General features: G+C 36.2%; 4 protein-coding genes across 7 annotated transcripts; 3 read left to right on the plus strand and 1 right to left on the minus strand.

The window, feature by feature from the left end:
• Positions 1–1,455: 1,455 nt before the first annotated feature.
• LOC113870104 (protein root UVB sensitive 1, chloroplastic) lies at positions 1,456–11,042 on the plus strand. The gene is made up of 8 exons (XM_027506704.1): positions 1,456–2,513; positions 3,369–3,425; positions 3,620–3,818; positions 4,098–4,213; positions 4,775–4,951; positions 5,566–5,848; positions 10,641–10,651; positions 10,698–11,042. The coding sequence occupies exons 1-8, from the start codon at positions 1,575–1,577 to the stop codon at positions 11,040–11,042; spliced, it is 2,127 nt and encodes a 708-aa protein (XP_027362505.1). The 5' UTR covers positions 1,456–1,574.
• On the plus strand, positions 6,666–8,882 carry LOC113868486 (jmjC domain-containing protein 7). 2 transcript variants are annotated; one of them, XM_027504108.1, is made up of 4 exons: positions 6,666–7,379; positions 7,634–7,809; positions 8,428–8,498; positions 8,575–8,882. In XM_027504108.1, exons 1-4 carry the CDS (start codon positions 6,714–6,716, stop codon positions 8,712–8,714), a joined length of 1,053 nt encoding a protein of 350 aa, XP_027359909.1. In that variant the 5' UTR covers positions 6,666–6,713; the 3' UTR covers positions 8,715–8,882. The 2 variants fall into 2 exon arrangements, with proteins under 2 accessions (XP_027359909.1, XP_027359910.1); XM_027504109.1 differs by lacking the exons at positions 8,428–8,498; positions 8,575–8,882 and adding an exon at positions 7,946–8,076.
• A 3,871-nt stretch (positions 11,043–14,913) lies between the features above and the next one.
• LOC113868483 (probable carotenoid cleavage dioxygenase 4, chloroplastic) lies at positions 14,914–17,018 on the plus strand. The gene is made up of 2 exons (XM_027504099.1): positions 14,914–16,925; positions 16,985–17,018. Exon 1 carries the CDS (start codon positions 15,084–15,086, stop codon positions 16,830–16,832), a length of 1,749 nt encoding a protein of 582 aa, XP_027359900.1. The 5' UTR covers positions 14,914–15,083; the 3' UTR covers positions 16,833–16,925; positions 16,985–17,018.
• A 1,846-nt stretch (positions 17,019–18,864) lies between these two features.
• On the minus strand, positions 18,865–22,837 carry LOC113868482 (probable apyrase 7). 3 transcript variants are annotated; one of them, XM_027504097.1, is made up of 3 exons: positions 20,899–22,837; positions 20,188–20,521; positions 18,865–19,812 (listed from the first exon to the last, which is right to left on the minus strand). In XM_027504097.1, exons 1-2 carry the CDS (start codon positions 22,649–22,651, stop codon positions 20,211–20,213), a joined length of 2,064 nt encoding a protein of 687 aa, XP_027359898.1. In that variant the 5' UTR covers positions 22,652–22,837; the 3' UTR covers positions 18,865–19,812; positions 20,188–20,210. The 3 variants fall into 3 exon arrangements, 2 of the variants coding, with proteins under 2 accessions (XP_027359898.1, XP_027359899.1); XM_027504098.1 differs by having other exon boundaries at positions 18,915–19,820; positions 20,899–22,795; XR_003505382.1 differs by having other exon boundaries at positions 19,111–19,689; positions 20,192–22,795.
• Positions 22,838–22,941: the final 104 nt, after the last annotated feature.

Below are 22,941 nucleotides of genomic sequence, written 5' to 3' on the forward strand. Positions count from 1 at the left end.
TTTATGAACCATTTTTCTTTATTCGATCCATTTTATTATTATTTTTCAAAGACTGTACTACATGATTGTGGAAACTATGATGTCAAATTGGAAGCTCTATGCTGGCCCATATAAGGTTATTCTGCTGAAATTTCCAGGTTCAATATGTTTGTTATAAACAATATAGTACGTAGCTGGTATGATGACTGTGTTATAATTCATGGCTTTTTTGTGACTCAAACAAGTACATGAAATTATGCTCTCATAGAGTTAGTTGAGCAAACAAAAGGTTTGGTGTTTCTCAGATTCTAGCGATTGCTTTGCCAATTCCACAGTGATTTTGAGTGGATTGTGCCGTGTGATTACAATTAGCTGCCTAGTATGGTTTTGTGTTTGCCCATAGATTATAAAATGCTTCAAATTTTATTGGTTCATTTCGTTCATTTAAAATCTTGGATGAGCATGTCTTTTACCTTAACAACACAGGAATGCTTTATTTTTTTCTTATCTTTAGGGATGGAAAAATTGGACACAAAATCATCTATATAAATGTCATTATATTTTTTTGCTCAATCTGAGGCATATGTATGGTTCATGGATAATAGTTCTCTTAAAGTTTTTTTTTAATGCACAAGATTTAAAGCTCTAAGTTTTACTTAAGGATAATAAAGTAGATTCATTTGAATCAATCGCTTATTAATATATTAAGCCATTAAATACATTGTAAAAGTTTAATTTGTTGTATTACCTACTTATTGTGTAAAATGCTTATGTTTTTATGATAAAATTCACATTCCATGGATATGTGGTTAAAGCATTTTTCTACATTAACTTAAAGTGTTTTACTCGGTATAGAGAAAATATTAAATTGTTTCTTAAATTATTTTTTTAGATTGGATTTTGAGTTTTTCACATTTGTACAGCATTAAACTCTATCTTTTGGGCTAGACTGAAGGTACCCATTTGGGCCATCTCCATAAACTTATATTATTACACTAATTTATTATATTTTCCAAATCAACTTCATTTCTTGACCAAAAAAAAAATTAAAAAAAAATCAACTTCATTTAACACTTATAACGTCCAAACTCAACAATGGATAGATAAGGTTGAAAAAGGCCTTTAAACCAAACAACTTCATTATAATCAGATAAATATATATAGTAAAATTTATAATCAGATAAACTAAGGGAAGAAAATGAATTAAATTATATTTAAAATTAATAATTTTTAAAAATAAGAAATATAAATTAATATATTAACAAAAATTTAATATATTAATAATGTATTTATCATCTTAAATAATATATAATTCTTTTAATTTAAAATTAAAAAACATATCATCTTCTCCTTTTTCTTCCAAAATCCTTTTCTCAATCATATCTCTAAATAATACTAGTAGTTTATATTTATAATTAAAGAAAAAAGAAAAAAAACCTTGAGCTGCTTATTGGTTTAAAATAATATAGTGAAAGCAAGCATGGAGATTGCAGAAACCTGTTGGATATATAGACGCGGACGCAGTTTCTGAATGCTATGATTTCGAAGTTTTGACCTTTCATTCGCCCTTTTCCATTCTCGGCGGAACCACCCTCATGGGTTGCACTTCCAATTGCATCCCCTCTCTTATATCTTCTCTTCCATTTCGCCGCCGCACTCCGCCTCCGCCACCGCCACCGCCGCATTTCGCCGCCACCCATTTCCTCTCCCTTCACTCCAAACAATTATTCCCTCCTCAACCCTTTCGCTTTTCTGCCCTTTCTCTCTTGTCACAAGGCAGTGGCAGCGGCGGCGGCAACAACAACAATGGTGGTGGTTGGGGTTACCCCTTTGACTCCGATGATTCGAATTCCGATTCTTTTTCAGATTCTCACCACACCCTTTTTATTTCCTTGCTATGCTCTTCCGCCATTTGTTGCTTCTGCCATTTCTTTATAGTAAAATTTGCAAACGCCACTGAGAATCATGTTTTGTCGGAATCAATTTGGGAAGTCAAAGGTGGCAAGTGGACCAGGCTTGTCCCTGATCATGTTAAGGATGCTTTTGTTACTACACAATCTGGGTTCTTTTCTGAGTTATCGTCCCTGAAACCTTCACAAGTTCCATCCTTTCTGTGGTTCAAATGCAGGGACCTTTTGATGAGGTTGATGCTTCCTGAAGGATTTCCCAATAGTGTGACTAGTGATTACTTGGAGTACTCTCTTTGGAGAGGAGTTCAAGGTGTTGCTTGCCAGGTTAGTGGGGTGCTGGCAACCCAATCCTTGCTTTATGCTGTTGGATTGGGAAAAGGGGCTATTCCTACTGCTGCTGCTATTAATTGGGTTCTCAAGGATGGAATTGGGTATCTCAGTAAGATTATGTTGTCTAACTTTGGTCGCCATTTTGATGTCAATCCTAAAGGGTGGAGGTTGTTTGCTGATCTTCTTGAGAATGCTGCATTTGGTTTGGAGATGTGTACTCCTGCTTTGCCTCATTTTTTTGTACTCATTGGTGCTGTGGCTGGGGCATCTCGCTCTGCTGCTTCGCTGATTCAGGTGATGGTAGTATTTTTGTATGTGAATGTGTAGGAACACATGGACCACCTGTTTTGCAATGTCTTTTGTTTAGATAGTGTTGGTCTAGCCTGTTGAGTGTTGTGTAGAAGCGATGCCTTAGTAATGATTAAATTTCAGCAATTTTGGTCTTAGTATGAGTAGAAAAATTTAAATATGATGGGTATTGAAATTAAGTGTTTAAATGTTATTTATAGAGTCGTTGTGCTTCCCAACTACTGAGTGATATTGGCCCAGTTGGTTTCATTCCCATTCATTTGCATGTTTCTGGCATAGTTATTATGTGATGATTTGAATCATATATCGAATCAAACAATTTGGTACAATTTAGCTAGACAGTGATTTGTATTTTGTGATGAATCGCCAGTGACTTTGAATCTATATGGATGAATTAGCGCAGTTCTGTATTACCGCACCAACACAAATCATATCATTCAGTGATTTTTATTTTTATTTTCCTTTTTTTCACCATTTCTTATAAAAAAAAATTGGAAAGTTAAATGAACTAAAAATTTCCAGAATTGATCCTAAACTATTTTCCAATAATATGAAATTTGTTTCACTATATCTGTATATATTTTCAAATATTTCAATCCACACGTGTTGCTTTCCATTCAATGTTATTAATTCCAACTTGTGGTGTTCCCAAATTAAGGGACATAATGAAATGATTGAAATCTACATCATACAATTTTCTGTCTGATTGGAGTGGGGTGAATATGTGTGTAAAAACGAATCTATTTATGCCTATTTGGGCTCCTCTGTTTGCTTTGAGAACATTGAACTATTTAGGCATTAACAGCTAATTGAAAGTTGGAGCTGTTTTTTTCTTCACAGGCTTCTACCAGGAGCTGTTTCTATGCTGGTTTTGCTGCTCAAAGGAATTTTGCCGAGGTGAAAAATAGATCCTTTCTTTTCTATTAAATAGGAGTATTAAGTTAATGATGTAGCACCACAATCGCTTGGTGTTTTGTTAGTTTGGAAGATCTCCATCCAGTACTATTATAAGTGACATGATTCTTTGGTATTTATTCGACACCTTCTTGTTTTATTTGTTGTTTTCTTTCTGAAATAATTGTAAATTGTAGGTAATTGCTAAAGGTGAAGTTCAAGGAATGGCGAGTAGGTTTATTGGTATCATACTTGGTATAGGATTGGGTAACTGCATAGGCTCATCCACGCCCCTTGTTCTTGCTTCATTCAGTATCTTGACTTGGATCCACATGTACTGCAATCTGAAGTCATATCAGTCCATTCAATTACGGACTTTAAATCCTTATCGTGCAAGTAATTTATGATCTCTGTCTTACTCTTGGAAGCTGTGTGTTCTATTACTCTTTGGAAAGTATTTGCCTATACCGTTGATGAGATGTTAAATATTAGCATGTATCTTCTATGTAGGTTTAGTTTCATTATAAAATCTTGGAAGTTCTTGTAGGTTGCAATTATACTGCAGTCTTATAGATGTTGTTGCAATCAAATGTTGGACATGGAAACCTGGGTTAGGGGTTGATTCGTATGTTAAAAGGTCAAAACTTTATGTCTTCTTGTTGATTATTTGAACAGGTTTGGTTTTTAGCGAATATCTGCTGAGTGGCCAGGCACCTCCAGTTAGAGATGTCAATGATGAGGAGCCACTGTTTCCGGCCGTACCCATATTTAATGCAACTTTTGCAAATAAAGTGAGTTAATCTTGCTTGCTTGTGTTGAAGTTATATGAATTTTAAACCTTTAAAACAAAGCTCCTATCTGCTTGCTAAAATTAGATTGATTTATTTACTTCGGTAATGGATTTTGTAATGTTAAGGTTCTTTGTGGCTTCTTCTTATAGTATTTCCCAGTTTGAGCTGGGGAGTATCAGGTCACATGACCTTCTGTCCCTTGCTATGATAACTTGTGGGGAATGCTACTTATACTTTGGCAATTTTTTAGAGTTTAACATGGTCATTGTTCTTATGCCACTGTCTTCCCTTCACTACTCTTGTAAATGTGGATTGAATCTAAGAAGTATTAAACATAAAACACGTAGTACTTACCCAATTTATGATAATGCTGTATGCTCTTCTCAACTTACTGTAAACTCTGTATTTGTGGGAAATATCTACACTAACATTATATCATATATACTCTTCTATCATCAATTGATTAGCCTGCTAGAAGGATGTACAAGTGTCAGAAATAATTTGTATTATGTTTTGCTTGATCTGATTTGCACGTATTATGGCTTGTTCACTTTTTGATAGGCACAATCAATTGTTTTATCTTCTGAAGCAAAGGATGCAGCTGCAGAAATTGAATGTCGTCTGCAGCTTGGATCCAAGCTCAGTGAAATTGTCAACAGCAGGGAAGATGCGATTGCTCTCTTTGGGCTTTATAAAAATGAAGGTTACATCTTGTCAGAGCACATGGGAAAATTCTGTGTAAGTGAACAACTTATTTTCCTTTCAAAATCTTTGGATTGTTTTTTCTTGTCCTAGTAAGTGGGGTGGGGATGGTGTGCTTTTCCCGTTGATATATGTTTTTGTATAATGGGTATGCTCAAGTGTTTTATTTTTTGGGTGGGGGTTGGGGTGGGGGTGGGGGAAGACATTTTAAAGATAAGAAACAAACGTGTGCAATGTTTTAGAATTAAAAGGATGGATTAACGTTTCGTTTTAGAAAGCAATTTTACAAAAACCTTTCAACTGCTATCCTTGTTTTTGGTCCCAACTATTGTGGAGTAATGGTTGAAAAACTTATATAGAGGGGGGGTCCAAATGTGATGAGATTTGTAAAGAGCACTGAAACGAGAACTGTGCTAGTCTATTGGCGGCATAAGACTACATCTTCATTTTTATCTTGTAGCTTTTCTTTTCCTTTCTGACTCACTCTGATCTATTTCTCTGTTTCCAACAATAAATATTGAAAACTTTAGAGGCTGAAGCATGTTGAAGTTTAGTTGTCAAATTTACTTTTTCACAACTTGAGAGGAAATTATAGCTGCAAACATTTGCCATTGTTTCACGGGTCCTAATAACACATCTTCCTGATTCAGGTTGTGCTTAAAGAAAACTGTTCACAACTAGATATGCTCAAGGCCTTGTTCCAGGTCAACTACCTTTATTGGTTAGAGAAGAACGCAGGAATTGGAGGAAAAGGAGCCCTTAATGATTCCAAACCTGGTGGGAGGTTGCATATATCTCTGGACTATGTGGAAAGGGAATTCAACCATGTTAGAAGTGATGGAGAATCAGTAGGCTGGATTACAGATGGGCTTATTGCTAGGCCTTTGCCTAACAGGATTCGCGAAGGCAACACGACAACCTCCAACTCAGTGAGTATCTGATATGGCAAAAAGTCTGGGTGGTTTTCATTCATGACCCCTTGCATAGCTGCATTGCTTTCCATGAAGAAGCAAGTTGGAGTCAAGATGTCTTGGAGATCAAGGGCATTGGTTTGTTCTTTGCCATTCTTGAGTAGGGTATCCCACGCTGCATAACAATGCAACTCAGTGAATGGCAGGTTGACAACTACCAATAGTTGATGCCATGATGACATGGTGCGACAAAAACCGCAAGGCCAAGATGCTCAATGAGCCTACCCTGTTGTCATTGTCAATGAATGGATTCACCAGAAAACCGTCAAGTGACTGGGAAACGCATAGAATTTACTCGAGAGATTGCACCCAACTGACAGATATACATTGAGATGTGTTCCTAAATATCAAGCTTGATACCAAATCTGTATCTAATACATGTGGTTGGCAAAACTCGCAAATGCATTTTCATCCACAAATTTGCTGTTTCTTAACCAATATAGATTTCTCTTGTCCCACAAATGGTACAAATGCTTTCATGCCACTGCCTGTGTATTCTGCAAAATAAATAAGAGATTTAACAATTTGTTGAAGGTAACACAAAATAGACAAGATTTATAAAAACCAAAATCATCCCCGCGACGTAAGGTTTACATTTATGATAATTTCAAACATGTTCGAATTTACATTGAAATGATCATCAATTCACGTTTACTTCATCTTATAATTTTTGGGTTGATTCCATGTTTACACGGTTTCCAATGAATTAGCAAACATTCATGAACACAAGATCATAAATTTACCTAGCCGCCTCACGAAAAACCGAACATAAGAACTCCAGAAAGTAGTTACTGATACACATTCGCCTAAAACAGTGAGTTGTTAAGATGAAGGAGGAGATAGAGGAACTGTGGGATGAAGTGAGAGAACTGAGTTTAGGAAACAGTGAGACAGTAGAAAGACTTGAATCACCACCGACACCACTTGAGTTTCTCAGAAACTTCATCAACCCAAACAAGCCATGCATAATCTCCAACGCAATCACACACTGGCCAGCACTCTCTTCATGGGCCCACCACTCCTACCTCTCCCAAACCCTCTCCTCCGCCACCGTCTCCCTCCACCTCACTCCCACCGGTGCGGCCGATGCTCTCACTCCTCTTACCTCCTCCCCCTCCACCCTCTGCTTCGCCTCCGCGCACGTCCAGCGCGTGCCTTTCCCCCAAGCCCTTCGCCTCATCTCTTCTTCCAACCCCTCCAAGTTGGTGGCTTACGCGCAGCAGCAGAACGATTGCTTTCGTTCTGAGTATTCTTCTCTTGCTTCGGACTGTGATCCCCACCTTGGTTGGGCCTCCGAAGCTCTTGGGTCGGTGCCCGAAGCTGTAAACCTCTGGATTGGGAACCAACACTCTCAAACCTCGTTCCACAAGGATCACTATGAGAATCTCTACGCTGTTGTCACCGGCGAAAAGCACTTCCTTTTGCTGCCACCCACCGATGTTCATCGCTTGTACATTCGTGACTACCCTGCTGCCACTTATACATATTCTTCGGTATTTCTTTCTTTCAAGAAAATTTACAATTTTAGATATATTTTGTGTTATTTTCATGCCATAATGTTTTCCGTTTATACAATTTGGTTTGCAAAGTTATTATGTTACTAACAGTATGTTCATATTTTGTGTTATTTTCGAAGACTGATTTGTATATACTTCTCCAATTGCGTATTTTATTCTGTTACTTTTAATCTTTTTTGTTAATGGGGTGTGGGTTTTACTGTTAAAAGAGTCACCTTTTGGAGCTGTAGGATACCGGGGAGTTTGATCTGGAACTTGATAAGCCAACGAGGTATGTGCCTTGGTGCAGCGTGGATCCTTATCCTTCTGTAGATAACGTGGATGCTGAGATGTCCAAGTTTCCTCTGTATTTCAATGGCCCTAGGCCGTTTGAATGTACTGTGAAAGCTGGCGAGGTTCTCTATTTGTAAGATTCCCTTGCTATGCATTTACACATCATACATGTGCTTTAATCTTATGTTTGTCTTTCTTCTGTTGAATATTCTTTATATCTGTTTATTTCCAATGTTTTGCTGATTTTACTGTTTATCATCTATTGGAAGGTTTGCATTTACAATGCTGCACACCTTCTATGACATGATAAAATTACTGCTAGACAATCATACAGCATTTACCGAGGCATGCTATCCAGCATTTTTTGCCATCCAACATGAGTGAATGTATGAATTTGATGTTCTTTTTGTAGTGTATTCTCAGTTGTGTTTTTGCGCTCCTCTTTTAATCCCTAAACAAAGAGCATCTGCATTGCACAAGTGATCTGATGTAGCAGATGCCTTCCAACATTAATGGAAATATTTTGGCAACCTTGTTAGTGTGTGTTTGGATTAGTGTCAAATCTTATCCATTCCAACGCTACTACAAGTTGTGGTTTTCATGTTTGAAACGTGATTTTGATTAGTTTCCAAACACACTTAGGGAACTTGGGATTACCCAGAGTTCAAATCCTCTCTCATCTTTTTGTTGAGTATATTTTCTATAGTATATGCATGGTAATGCCCAGCCTCACAGAATGGAATTAATGCAGGCCTAGTATGTGGTTCCATCATGTTAGACAGAGTGCCAATGATGGAGGATTAACTATTGCAGTAAACTATTGTAAGGACCAAGCCTTCCCTTTTCAGTTGCATATCCAATTTTAATCAGAATTTTTATGCTACTTTATTTTATGCAGGGTATGATATGCAGTTCGACATTAAGTATGCCTATTTCAATTTTTTACAATCAATTCAATACCAATCTACCCCAAATCCAAAGATGCATGAGACATTGTCTGAGGAGATTGATTCAGGTCCTGATGATTATGACTCTTGATGAATTCTCGTTTCTCATCCCGCGACAGGAAACAATGAGGGGAAGCATTATTTTCCAAAACATGCAGCTACTTATTCGTTATTGGCATGACTTGTGCCAAATGCCACCACAATTTTTGATCCTTCATTTGTATCATAGCTATCAATTTTCCCCGTTAGCATTTACTTTTCCCTCTCTGTATGTTGGGGGGGGGGGGGGGGGGGGGGGGGGCTGGGTGGGGGTGTTCTGTAATAGTCTTGTTCAGTAAATTGTCCCAAAACAAGCACCTATTTTTTCTTGGACAATTGTTTTGTAGTTATTTTTTTTGTACTGTTAATTAATTAAAATTAAAATATTCTTAAATGAATTATTTACATTTAATGTTATCACATATTATCAAAATAAAATTATAATTTGATAGATAAATAACATCCACATCATATAAAAAACTGCACCTAAATTTACTTCGCCAGTTCTAATTGTTTTTCACGTTTTCCAAATCATTCTTCATCATACGAACTGCCAAGTGCCAACCCATTGTTTTAGGTTTTATCCATTTGTATTATGCCAAATCGATTCACACTTTACTATTTAATGGCTTTTTTCTTGCGAGATTTATTTTATGATTGTGTATGCCTCTAGCTCAATATGATTGGTGAAATCTTCAAAAAAAATTTCGTTTTAAAAGTTAATAGTAAAATGTGTAAAACATTACTGTGATGGTATTTATTTAATATTTCATTTGATTTAAAATAATTATTTTTTAAGGTTATGCAAGAATAAAAAAATCATTATATATATATATATATATTGATAATGTTAAGAAAATATAAATTTATGTAACTGTACAAGAATAAAATTCAAAAGTAAATACTAAAACTTTTTAAAATTTAATTCCCGACAGTTATTTTAAAATATATTTTTTTCAATGCAAAGGAAAGAGAGAAGACAAGTGAAGAAACTAGACAGAAAAGAACACGTAATTGAAAAAACAAAAAACCTGAATGAACAGAAACTCGGTAATGACAGAAGACAGCATATACAGTAAGTCGTAGGTATTCTTTCCACAATTCCACTTGAAAAATGGAACTGATCACCACACCGCTTGTAACGGCACCCACCCACTACTTATTTTTCGACGAAAACTTGGATTTAAAGAAGAACAGTAACATAACTTGTCCTTCTCTCAACCACCAACTTGAGCTTCGACTATCCCTACGCCACCCCATACATAACATCCCTCATCACACTTTCTCACAACCCCTTAATCCTCAAACAACTACTTTTAGGAAGAAAAAGAAGAGAAAAGGGGCTACAACTTCTGATATCTTACACTTGATGGATGCTCTACCATTTCCTATACCCATCGACATCTACACCTCTTTGATCAAAGAGTGCACTGATTCTTGCGACCCAGAAACTGCACTTGAGGTGTACACACACATCATCCAGAGTGGCATTAAACCTCCCTTGTCTTTTATCAATCGGATTCTCATAATGTTTGTGTCCTGTGATCTGTTGGAAAATGCACGCCAACTGTTTGACTCAATGACTGTGAGGGACTTCAACTCTTGGGCAACCTTGTTTGTTGCTTACTATGATAATGCTGATTATGAGGAGGCTACAGATGTTTTTGTCAACATGTTTGGCCAATTGGGTGTGTTGGAATTTCCTCCATGGATATGGTCTTCCCTTCTCAAGGCATGTGCCCTCACTGAGAATATTCCTTTAGGAATGCAAATTCATGGACGGTTGTTAAAGTTGGGTTCTTTTGATCATGTGCTTGTCAGTAGCTCCTTGATCAACTTTTATGGGAGATTCACAGGCCTGGAAGATGCAAGTGTTGTGTTCAATGGAGTGTCCCGTCATAACACCATGACTTGGACGGCTAAAATTGTCAATGGTTGTAAGGAAAGGCATTTCTCTGAGGTTCTTGGTGACTTCAAGGAGATGGGAAGGCAAGGGATAAAGAAAGACAGCTTTACGTTTTCTAGTGTTCTCAAGGCATGTGGGAAGATGCTTAATCATGATCGATGCGGCGAACAGGTCCATGCCGATGCCATGAAACTTGGGCTGGTCTTGGATGACTATGTGCTGTGTAGTTTGATTGCCATGTATGGAAGATGTGATTTATTGAGAGATGCAAAACAGCTGTTTGAGATGACCCGGAATGAAAGAAAGGTTGATTCCTGGAATGCTATGCTTATGGGTTACATACAGAATGGTTTGTACATTGAAGCTGTTAAGTTTCTGTATCAGATGAAAGAAGCTGGAATCCAGCCCCAGGAATCTCTGCTTAATAAAATCAGAATTGCTTGTGGAAGTATTACATTCTCAAGCATGAATTAGACATGAAGTAGATTGTACATAGACACAGTGCAAAGCCATGAATGAATAGTTTTTATCCTTTTCAATTTGCTTGAGAGTTCACATATCCTGAATTATCACCGTTCTTTTTGTTTCTAATGTATAATAGTTTTCAATCACAAAAAAGTCCTTCATACAACACTAATTTGAATTCCGCATTGTGGAGTATAAATTAATGCGTGAGGGAGAGGGAATCTGGTTTCGGGGGAAAAAATGATAGCTTGATAAATTGATTGATGCTAAAGGATATCAGAAACAAGTTGTAAAAAAAAAAAGAATTAGAGTCAAGTTCTACTGCATAAGAATTAGCGTCACTGTCAAGCACAGGGTTAAACTTCATGCCAGTGAGACTCAATTTACTGTGAGAAAAAGCGGTTGCACTGGTACTAGTATGAAAACAAATTATTCTAACTTCCATTTTTTGTTTTGCTCAATACTTTCAAGTTAGTTTAATGGAAAATAAGAGTGATTATAATGACAAGATATGACATAAGTTTAGGCTAGTTACACACTACTCAATGATGCAATAGCTTGTAAGCGAGCTAATTGGTATGATACTCTTCATAATTAACAGAAAGACAGAGGAAAAGGTGCGAATCAGAGATTTGAGAAAATCAAAAAGTAATCACAACCTTATCTAATTGCAAAACAAACACTTGCAAGCCAAGGGATTTGAATTTGTGTCTTGTATAAATAATGGTGATCAGACACCTTAACCACCCTTTAAATGAATAAATGTCAAACGAACTATTTGCATGAATACGTCATTTTTATGAATACTTTTAGTTCACGCACCTACTTTTATTCACTATAATTTTTACCATCAAATTTCAAAAGTATAATTATATATCCATCAATATTTCTACACGATTTTTTTTTTCCCTAAATTGTATGAAATTTACCAAGATTCATTGAGATTGACTTCTAAAACATACTACCATGACAATTCAAGTTCTGCACCATAAACTGGAGAAAAGAGAATAATTCAATACGCTACGAGATTTTGCTTGTAAACGAGACAGCGAGTGAGAGAGTTTAAAACATCATGTACCTTGTTAGATAAAAAATAATTTTAACAGAACATGTACTTATAATTTTTTAATATCTAACAGTAATTGAACACAACGAAAAAAATAGAATAAGTATAATGAAATGAAATAAAGTTATTATTCTCATTCTATTTATTTTATTTTAAATAATTTAACAATAAGAGTTATCATATTAGTTTTACTTTATTTTATGATGCAAACATAAGGAATTTCAAGTGATGTGAAGTGTGTGTATTTTAAAACAAAGTTACTGATAGTAATTTTTTTTGTCTCACAAAGCATGATTACAAGATCAACATTGTCGGAGACTGAGGTCCACCTCCATTCATAAGCTTCAATTGACTTCATGGGTACACTCAAATTTTGAAAAGGAAAATAAAAACATTTAAAAGTTTCTTATTGAAAACATATTTGCGCAAGTTGACGAGATGGTGAATCGCTGTGTTTATGGAATCACTACATAACATAAAGTCGCATTCGCTTAATTCTGATGGTTTGTATCGGTGGGGCGTATTCAACCATGAAAATTGACATCTTACATATCGAATATCACAAATTCAATATGGTTTGACAGCAATTTTCATATATAATCATTTAAGGGAAGTTGGGGCCACAGAGTAAAATGGTAATGGATTTTGTAATCCACCAATAACTTAATTTTGAAGAAATAGTGAATCACTTAGCCCAATCGCTTTCTCCTAGGGTTAGCATCCCCACATGGCCACAACCAAATGGCTTCAAACTTGAAAGTGATTGCTACGGAAGCCTTAGACAGACAACTTGTATCTGTTTGGCCCATTTGTGGGGACACATTATTCTGCCAGGTTTGCCCATATTAACAAGGCACCATATTATCCTTATGTTAGCTCATGGATAATTGGGTAGCTTATGTTTTGTAATATATATATATATATATATTACAAAACTCAGATATAATATTATAAGTATTTTTATGTTATTTTTAAATTAAAGTTATAAGTTTATTTATTTTTACTAATTCACATAATAGAGATCAATACTAAAATTTAATATTATCAAGCACATAGGATTGTTCTAGCTTCTTACTTGATTTAAACAGGATTGTCTCTAATAAGAGATGATCTAGACTAAAGAAATACTAAAATTTAATACATGTTAATGAGGTAAACCTCTAATCTTAATTAAAGAAATGCACAAAAAATATTTATAAAGCTGTACCTAAATTTTGTTGTTTCTTGGTTGGGATTGTTAGGGCGTGTCTGGGGCTCTTCTGTTCTGTGTTACTTCTTTGAGTCTTGTGATTTGCACTGTTTTGGTTAACTTTTTCAACAAAATAATGTCGTGTTTCAAAAATTGCAAAGCACTTTATATATTAATACTAAATCAATCCTCAATTCTAAATTGCAATTTTGTTAAAAACAAAGCGTTACTGAAAAGATCAGTAAGGACAAAGTGCACTAGAAAAGATCAACAAGGTGGGGAAGAGGAACAACATAGAAATTATAGTAATGATATAATCCTTGATTTTATGGTATATTTCCTTAGTATTTATCCAACGATAACCGATCCAATTTCTGTTCCATTTTAAGAATCACTCAGCTTGTACAGAGAAAAATAAGGAAAATAATAATTGTGGTCACTGCCTAAACCAAAATTAATATCGAACAAAATGTGGTTAGGAAATCTGATAGAGGCCCTTCTATTTTTAGTGGCTGAAAGAAAGTTGAACCCTTAGCGCATTTACTAAGGATTCCAAATGAAAATATCTTGATTCAACTGCAAGCTTCATTCTCACCATACAGCTGGACCATATGAATCTTTTAATTCTAACATTTTTTTCCCCTGCTTTGCATAATATGATTAACCTCTTCCGTACATAGATCTTGACCCATGTCCAGTCATTTATGATCGTTAGATCCTGTGGCACTATTAGATAGTGTCATTGCTAGACCAATATACGATGTAATTTATACTATTCTATTGTAAGAAATATAGTCTTATCCCAGTAAAGAATAAAGAGAGATATTAGTACCAGATGCTTGTTTGCTCAAGATAGCAACTTTACAAAAAGAGGATGTATCCCTTACCCTTAAAAGAAGAGTGGGAAAAGGAAAAGAGAAATTGTATTTTGTTTAGAAATAGTAAATATATATGAAAAAGAAACTTGTGATATTAGATTGTTGTCTTATGCCACAAGCATTATTTCACAGAAAAATACCAAATATTTTAGTTAGATGTTTAATTTCTCTCCAAACCTTTAATAACAAGGTATCGTTTGTCTTTGTCCACAAGCATTATTTGAGGTAAAATTTTAAATGTTTTAGTTGAATCTGGATTTTTTCATGTTCAAAATTAAACATGAGATTTTTTCATGTTCAAAATTAAACATGAGAGTTATGGCAATGTATTTTTATAATTTTACTTAAATAAAATTTCATTCGCTTAAATGAATATATAAAAATATACTAACATTGACCTTCATATTTTTTGTTTAAGCAAAATTATAAAAATACACTGATATGAACTTTATGTTCAACTTTCAACATGTGAGATTTTTTCCGTTTTAGTTATATGTTTAATTGTTACCTGTCAAGAACCAGATAGAGCCACTATTGATGGTAAACTTTTTCCACCTACAGTCGAATGCAGTTATTGCATAAAAACTTTATATTCTACCTTGGCAGCTCAATTATGTATAAAAAGAATATTTTGGTAAATGTTTATAATCGACCACTTCTGGTCTCCCCTTTTTCTTGATCATTTCTTTCATTTTTACAATACATCGTGTTATAAATACGTATATTTTCCTTGAATTTAACACCAATTATATTTCAAAGTGTGAACATATTAGTCTCACTGCCCTCGAGAGAGAGCATCATTTCTTTCCATAAATGACAACTCCAACACACGATAAGTATCAGAGAGTAGTGGAGCTCACTCCATATCATTAATCATTACCACCTACTCCTCCTAAGTTCTCAACTCATAATAATCAATGATGCTCCCAAAACCCATCATAGTAACAACACCACACGCATCTTCAAACCTCCCTCTCCCTCTCCTCAACATATCCTCCGTCAGAACACAAGAAAAACCCAAAACCCAAACCATAAGAAGAACCACCACCCCAACAAAACCCACAATTGCCCCTCCACCACCCACCACCACCCAAATAACCAAAAGAAAAACCGAACCCTCAGTGCCATCACTAATCTTCAATGCATTCGACGACATCATAAACAACTTCATAGACCCACCACTCAAACCCTCCGTCGACCCAAAACACGTCCTTTCACAAAACTTCGCCCCCGTCGACGAGCTCCCTCCAACAGAATGCCGCGTCATACAAGGCACGCTTCCACCGTGCCTCGACGGTGCTTACATCAGAAATGGCCCAAACCCACAGTTCCTCCCCCGTGGACCCTACCACCTCTTCGACGGCGACGGCATGCTCCACTGCCTCCGGATCTCCAAAGACAAAGCCCCCACCCTCTGCAGTCGCTACGTTAAAACCTACAAATACAACACCGAAAACGACGCCGGTTTCCCTCTCATCCCCAACGTCTTCTCCGGCTTCAACACCCTGGCCGCTTCCGCCGCACGCGGCTCCCTCACCGCCGCAAGAGTCTTAACCGGACAATTCAACCCCTCTAACGGCATTGGCTTAGCCAACACCAGCTTAGCTCTCTTCGGAAAGCGCCTCTTCGCACTCGGAGAATCAGACCTTCCTTACCAAATCAACCTAACCCAAAACGGCGACGTTCAAACCCTTCGTCGTTACGACTTCGATGGCAAACTCGTGATTAGCATGACCGCACACCCTAAGATAGACGCTCACACCGGCGAATGCTTCGCGTTCCGTTACGGCCCTGTTCCTCCGTTTCTCACCTTCTTCCGTTTCGATTCAAAGGGAAACAAACACCAAGACGTTCCTATCTTCTCCATGACGCGACCTTCGTTTCTTCACGATTTCGCTATCACAAAAACATACGCCATTTTCGGTGACATTCAACTCGGAATGAACCCTCTCGACATGATCTTCGCCGGTGGATCTCCGGTCGGTTCAGACCCTTCCAAGGTGTCCAGAGTGGGGATTCTTCCCCGATACGCCACCGATGAGTCATCCATGAAGTGGTTCGACGTGCCGGGATTCAACATGATCCACGCGATCAACGCGTGGGATGAGAACGACGGCAAAACGGTCGTTCTACTCGCGCCGAATATTCTCTCCATCGAACACACGCTGGAGAGAATGGAGTTGGTTCACGCCATGGTGGAGAGAGTGAGGATCGACCTCGATACCGGGATTGTAACGAGGCAACCCGTGTCGGCGAGGAATTTGGATTTCGCGGTGATAAACCAAGCGTTCCTTGGGAAGAAGAACAGGTTCGTTTATGCTGCGGTGGGAGACCCAATGCCGAAGATCACGGGGGTGGTGAAACTTGACGTGAGCAGAGGGGAAGAGAAGAGGGACTGTACAGTGGGGTGTAGAATGTACGGTGAAGGGTGTTACGGTGGAGAACCGTTCTTCGTGGCGAGGGAAGAAGGTGGTGAGGAAGATGATGGGTATTTGGTGTCTTTCGTTCACGATGAGAAGAAGGGAGAGTCGAGGTTCTTGGTGATGGATGCCAAGTCGCCGGAACTCGATGTTGTTGCCACGGTGAAGCTTCCCCGGCGGGTACCTTTTGGTTTTCATGGGTTGTTCGTGAAGGAAAGTGATATCAGAAAGTTGTCTCTGTCGTGAATGCCACGTCATGGATCCATAAATAGTATTACAGAAAAATTTACAGAACTAGAAGAAATAGAATGAGATGAAAAGAAAAAGAAAAAAAAAAAAAAGGTATTTGATGATGAAGATAACATTATTTATCCACGTGTCCTGCAATGCACTCTCAGTTCAATCGTCACTTCCATGAACATGTAATTACTGGCACGTATGTGGGTAGTGGATAAAGCTAGTAAATGAAGGAACAATTATTCATGAATGGGATGAACTTTTCGTCAGCGTTATAAAATATTTTCTGCTGTTAAACATTATCTTATTTTAATTTTATTTTTTATGATTGAGTTTAAGTATTTATAAATATTTTTTTATAAAAATATATATAATTATTATATTAAAGTTATAAAAATATAATAAATATTTTTTTAAAATTTTACTATTATTAATTATTTATCTTTAATTTTAAAATTAAAATTAATAAATTTTTTATTTTAAAATAACTGTTATAAGTGATAGAGTGCACCGACAAAATTGCAAAAGGTAATTGTTTTTCTTTTTTTAATCTTTGGTTTGTACTTGAACATGATATGCTGAACCAATTTTTATTTTTAAATATTCACACTTTTATTTTTGAACTGAATTTTTTTTAATAAGATAATAGTCAACTCCTGTCACAAGAAATTTATAAGCATTTTCGTTTAAAAATTTATATATCTCAAAATTGGAATGATGTCAAGAGTTTCAATTTACTTGTTATTTCATTTAAAAAAACAGGTTGCAATAAGTATTTGTAAATTTTTATCATTTATATCAAATAAATTGTTAAGAATATTAATATGATAAACTATTTAAAATAGTTTATAAAAAGTAGTTTCAGTAGATATATCATATTGCATTGGCTGATTTTTATTTTTATTTTTAAAACGATGCATTTGTTTTTAGGACATTTTCCCCCATTTCCATATATAATTTGGTTCAGTTTGTTTATTATGAGTGTAGTTATCAGAAGGATCTTATTGACTTTTACATTTTTACCATCATATTATAAATAAATTATTTCTATATAACATTTAATTTGATAATCTAATGTGTTTAGTTCATTATTTTTAAACACGAAGTTGAATATTTTATTTTCATAAAATTAATTTGTTTCAAAATTTTATTCAAAAGCAAAGAAATTAAGTTTTCCTCATTGCTTTTTAAAATGCATTTAAAAATTATGTATATGTAAAAATAAAAAATAATTATATACAATATCACACATTTTTTTAATTATTAAAATAACGTAACTAAAAAAAACAACATTAAAATGATTTTTTTGGATAAAAAATGATTGGTTCAATACGGTGGTTTTACTTTTTAGAATGGGTCCCACCAGTTGTCACTACAGATTTTCATGGGATTTGATTCGTCCGATGTAGGCTCCACCTGTCAACAAACAACGCAATTTAAATCTTCTCTTTGGATGAAAAAATAACATAAAATTTATAAACGCCATACAATTGAAGCTTCCTACAACATCTTGTAATCATGCTTTGTCAGACAAAAACAAATCTCTCAGTAACTTTGTTTCAAAATACACACTTTAAATCATTTGAAATTCCTTATATTTGCATCATAAAATAAAGTAAGTTATAATAATTCTAATTTTTTATTTGAAATAAAACAAATAGAATGCAAATAATAACTAATACTCAATTGCCAGTAGATATATAAACACAAATGTAAAGTAAAAAATTATAAGTTTAATTATTTTTTTTTTTATCTAACAAGATACACAATGTTCTAAACTCTCTCGCTCGTTGTTTTGTTTACAAGCAAAATCTCGTAACGTGTTGCATTATTTCTGTATTAGATAGGACACTCTTTGGTCCTATCCATCCTGCGGACCTACTTGTAAGAAAATGTAAATGAGTATCCCTTCAAGCTAACATAGTCAAATACCCTATGTCAAAATTAAAATATAATTAATTCAATTAACAGTAATTAACAGATCATTATTTATCTTAATTAAAGAGTAAAAACCAAGATTGACTCAACAAGCCTATTAGTCCATAACAATGCCAATAAAAAGAATATAAAAAGTACAGATAAAGAGTTGACTTTTCAATATTAAAATAACATTTATTGTTCAGAACCAAATTCTGACTTTAGCATCGAAGTACCTTTTGTAGGTACCCTTATGACGTCAGGCCACGTCAACAACAATCAGAAGAACGTCACCATTTCAGAGTAAAGATTCGAAGACTAGTATTTCTTTAGTAAGAATTTCTTTTGTGACTGTAGATAAACTATTTACAATCTAAATGAAATAAATTACCTTAATGTCACTTTTTACCTTACATCCAAAAAGGAATAGTGATTAATTGATAACATTTGGATGAATGGAAGGGGCAGGGTAAGGTGATTAACTCCGATGGCAAATAACAAACATAATGGAAAATTGGAAATGCTATAAGAGCATAGCAGTCAGTTTACAAAAAGTAGAAGTTGCTTGCAAAATGTGAAGTCAATTCAGTAGCTTATTTGACGTATAAGATGTGAGTAATGTTCTATGTTACAACTTCTCCCTGAAGTTCATCTTTACCAGTTGATTTTCCAGGTCATTGTCAGTCACCAATGAAACAAGCATTATCTGTAGTAATAACAGTTAATGAGTCTAAAGAATGGCATAAGAACAATCGCAAAATTAACTAATCATGGCAATATTATGAAACAAAATCCTTTCTGTGCTTGTTAGTCTTTGATGCTTAACTTCCGAAGGCTTAGGGGCACCAGAAAAACTAAACAGCAAAGGCAGAACATGGAGACATCAAGGAGCTACACTGAAAAGTTGGTATAGATGAGCCGATTCCCAGAATAAGAGGGTGCTTGTTTTGTTTTTGCTATGCAACTCGTGGAGGAATCCAGTTTAGAAGTGAGCACCAGGAGAAGAAACTTCATTTGGAATCAATCAATCTAGCTGCATCTTTAGCCCCCGTCATCTCCATGACAAAAACAACTGAAATGCTAGGACAGATAAATCTTTTACAATTTGTAGTTTGAGAAAGGAAAAAAAAAACACATATAGAAGGACTTTGAGATATCCCTTTTATGAAGTAGAATAATCTTTACTGATGACAGTACAATGGCAAGATGTTGAGATTGGTAGCTATGTACAAGTGCAGTCCAAAATTTACAAACTTAGGGGAAATGTGTGGGAAATCTTTAATATATGAGGAGTTTGTAACAACAAAAAGAATTGTTTTACTAATACTCACCTACAGATGTTACAAAAAGGATTCCCATGTAAACTTTGATAAAGCAAAACTCAAAGGAAAGATTGGTCTATTATTAAAAGGATTAAGTTATAAAAAAGATATTAATTTAATCATACCAATGTTTCCAGAAGTTGATGCCCTAAACCTGCACCAGGTGAGCTTCAGCCAATGAGGAAGTCAGGTCTTCTCGAGACTGTGATCTCCTACTCTGCAGACGCATCTGACTTCTGTGGGGGGACCAGAAGGCACCCATATTACCATTGTCAAACTGCAACTGCCCTAAACTGTTTGAGGAATAACTATGTGAGACGCTACTAGTTGAAAGGTATAAGGAAGATTCCATAAGCTGGATGCCACCACTGTTGTTGTCAAGACCATGCCCCAGAGCAAACGGGCTTTGTTGTGAAGCAGCGATTGTTGGGCTGAGAGGCATCTTTATTTTTCCATCCCCTGCAGTACCATACGTGTAAACTGGCTTCAAAGGTCAATTCTACAAGGATACATTATACAGAATCCACAAGTCATCCCAAAGCAGCATCTTGGTCATAAATTTACAAAAAACACACAAATCATGCACATAATAATGAAAATTTCAGGACATGTACATTTGGGATAGCTGCAAGCTTTGATCCATGACGAGAACACAATAAAAAATTGCCATGATATACAAGTGAATGGTGGCCATTATACTGCATTTAATAGTACAAATTAAAAAGAAAACAAAACCAGACCGATCCATAACCATTAACGAAAACCTTCGAATGAAAAAGTTCGTCCGTTTTAAGTTGTTGAGTTATTAGAAATCATCAATCGTATAAGTTGCTTACCAGAGCTCATTGGACTCCATCGCTGGAATCGAAATGGAGATGGTATATTAAGAATCGAAGCACTGGAAACACTGTTATGCCTGGAAATGGGGAGATATTGCCTCCAGAAAAACCTTGGCATCCAATTGCCAATGCACGATAAAGCACAAAGAAGGAGAATAAAAGAAAGCAACAAAATGGGAATAAGAAAAAGAGGATTTATCTTCATCTGGAGCAATTCAAAGTCACGAAGCCCAAATCTGGAGGAATATGCCTTTCCAGCTTCCAACAAGGCAACCCCAAGTGTCCAAGTGATACTTCCAGAGCCAACACTTATTTGATCATCAGTAATGTGTAAACCCTGTCTCAGCAGCGAGGCAATGTAGGGTGCCCTAAAGCAGTACTGCTCAATAAAGGGTTGAGGGGCAACACTTTTCTTCGCAACATCCCACTTTTTCTCACAGAAATCCTTACCCTTTGCCAACACATCATCAAGCGTGGCCTCAGAACTCAAGTTGAAAAACCTGTACACAACATAAAATCCAGAAATCACATAAAAGTGGCCATACGGGCGAGGGAGATTATCACGCAAAGCACAAGGCTGAGCATCACAATCAAGTGCCAGTCGTCCCGTGCTTAAATTTGACCATTCAGACAAATTGACAGCAACTTTTGCAAGAGCACTGCATTGCTGCCAATCCGGAGCACCAATAAGCACTAATGGAGTTCCTTGCCTACCCAATTGTTTCCCATTATCAGAAGAACAACGAGAGCACGTGTATTGCTCCTTATACCCAGAATGCAAGCAAGGATGTTTAAGCTCTATAATCTTGTCACCCACATCAACATTATTATATCCAAACTCCTTCCGAAATAGATACACCACAGACTTACCAAATGCTTCATTGAGACCATACCCAGGAAGAGAATAAGCAGTTAAATGATGATTCACCGATCCAATCCTAACATACAAGCTAGTCTCACTATTCATCTGTTGATCACTCTCAAACGTAACCTGCAAAGAAGAACCACCCAAGTCAAGTGCACCATAAGTAGCCTTCCTAGGCCTAACACCCAAAACACCACTATGATAATTAAGAGATATCCACCCAAAATAAGCTTCCTCAGTGCCAGAAATAATCTTAACCCAATTCCTCTGACACATAAAAGGAGAGTCCTTTAATACGGACCAAGCATTATCCAACAACCATCGAGACTCATTCACATGAAGCCTCCGAACACCAGCAGTAGCATAAAGAAACAAAGAAGTAGTCTTATGAGCACGCACCGGAATTTGCTTCTTCGCATACCTAATCAACGGTTTTAAAGCACCCTTCAACCCAGAAACATTATGCACCAATTTATCAAGCCCAGGCTCGGTTTCCATTCGATCATAGGCACGCCCGAGAGGCTTCTTGTGCAAGCCATCCCGCAATGACTTAATAGCCAATGGAAGATTACTATGGCGCGTGAATTGAATTGAAGCGTGATACACATAAACCCTAGTGCCAGTACTCCCACAATCGAGCACAACGTAGTAGTTTCCAGAAGCGTGATTCCAATAGGAATAAACGAGGATGAAGATGAGGTAGGTAAGGAAGAGAAAGGAAGTGAGGTAGAGTGTGAATTTGATGCATTTGTTGCGAGAAGAAGGGGTTGTTAAAGGTTGGAGTTTGGGAAGGGGTTGAAGGTGAGGGTAAGAAGAGATATCTTGGAGAGAGGAAGAGATTCGCAGGTTGTTGGTAGAGAATCCGAAAGGGAGAGAAGAAAGCATTGCATTTCGTTGAAGATAGTGAGTCAGATTTTAGGGATTTGTAGGGCTTATGAAGGGTTTCGCCATTTTGGAGTTTTGAAGAGAAAAATGCTGTGAATTGGAATTGGAATTGGAATTGGAATGGATCTCTGTGAGCGTTGTGGGTTAGGTATTGAAATAAATGGGGAAGATGACCATTTTGCCTTTGACTCTCCAAAACATTAACAACAAAAATTAAATAATGAAAAGAAAATAATATAATTATTATTTATTATTACCATTGTTTATGAAAACGGTAACGGGTAGCAACT

Source organism: Abrus precatorius, unplaced genomic scaffold (assembly GCF_003935025.1).
Source record: "Abrus precatorius isolate BTA unplaced genomic scaffold, Abrus_2018 Scaffold6, whole genome shotgun sequence".
Classification (NCBI taxonomy): domain Eukaryota; kingdom Viridiplantae; phylum Streptophyta; class Magnoliopsida; order Fabales; family Fabaceae; genus Abrus; species Abrus precatorius.

What these genes read in the sequence shown, in the direction of transcription:
- LOC113870104 (XM_027506704.1), top strand. Translation starts at nt 1,575, where the DNA reads ATGGGTTGCACTTCCAATTGCATCCCCTCTCTTATATCTTCTCTTCCA. An exon ending in CTCAAAGGAATTTTGCCGAG is followed by an intron (nt 3,426 to 3,619) that starts GTGAAAAATAGA and finishes TGTAAATTGTAG; the next exon opens with GTAATTGCTAAAGGTGAAGT. An exon ending in AGCACATGGGAAAATTCTGT is followed by an intron (nt 4,952 to 5,565) that starts GTAAGTGAACAA and finishes TTCCTGATTCAG; the next exon opens with GTTGTGCTTAAAGAAAACTG.
- LOC113868486 (XM_027504108.1), top strand. Translation starts at nt 6,714, where the DNA reads ATGAAGGAGGAGATAGAGGAACTGTGGGATGAAGTGAGAGAACTGAGT. An exon ending in CCACTTATACATATTCTTCG is followed by an intron (nt 7,380 to 7,633) that starts GTATTTCTTTCT and finishes TTGGAGCTGTAG; the next exon opens with GATACCGGGGAGTTTGATCT. An exon ending in AACTATTGCAGTAAACTATT is followed by an intron (nt 8,499 to 8,574) that starts GTAAGGACCAAG and finishes TATTTTATGCAG; the next exon opens with GGTATGATATGCAGTTCGAC.
- LOC113868483 (XM_027504099.1), top strand. Translation starts at nt 15,084, where the DNA reads ATGATGCTCCCAAAACCCATCATAGTAACAACACCACACGCATCTTCA.
- LOC113868482 (XM_027504097.1), bottom strand. Translation starts at nt 22,651, where the DNA reads ATGCTTTCTTCTCTCCCTTTCGGATTCTCTACCAACAACCTGCGAATC. An exon ending in ATGGAGTCCAATGAGCTCTG is followed by an intron (nt 20,522 to 20,898) that starts GTAAGCAACTTA and finishes ATGGTACTGCAG; the next exon opens with GGGATGGAAAAATAAAGATG.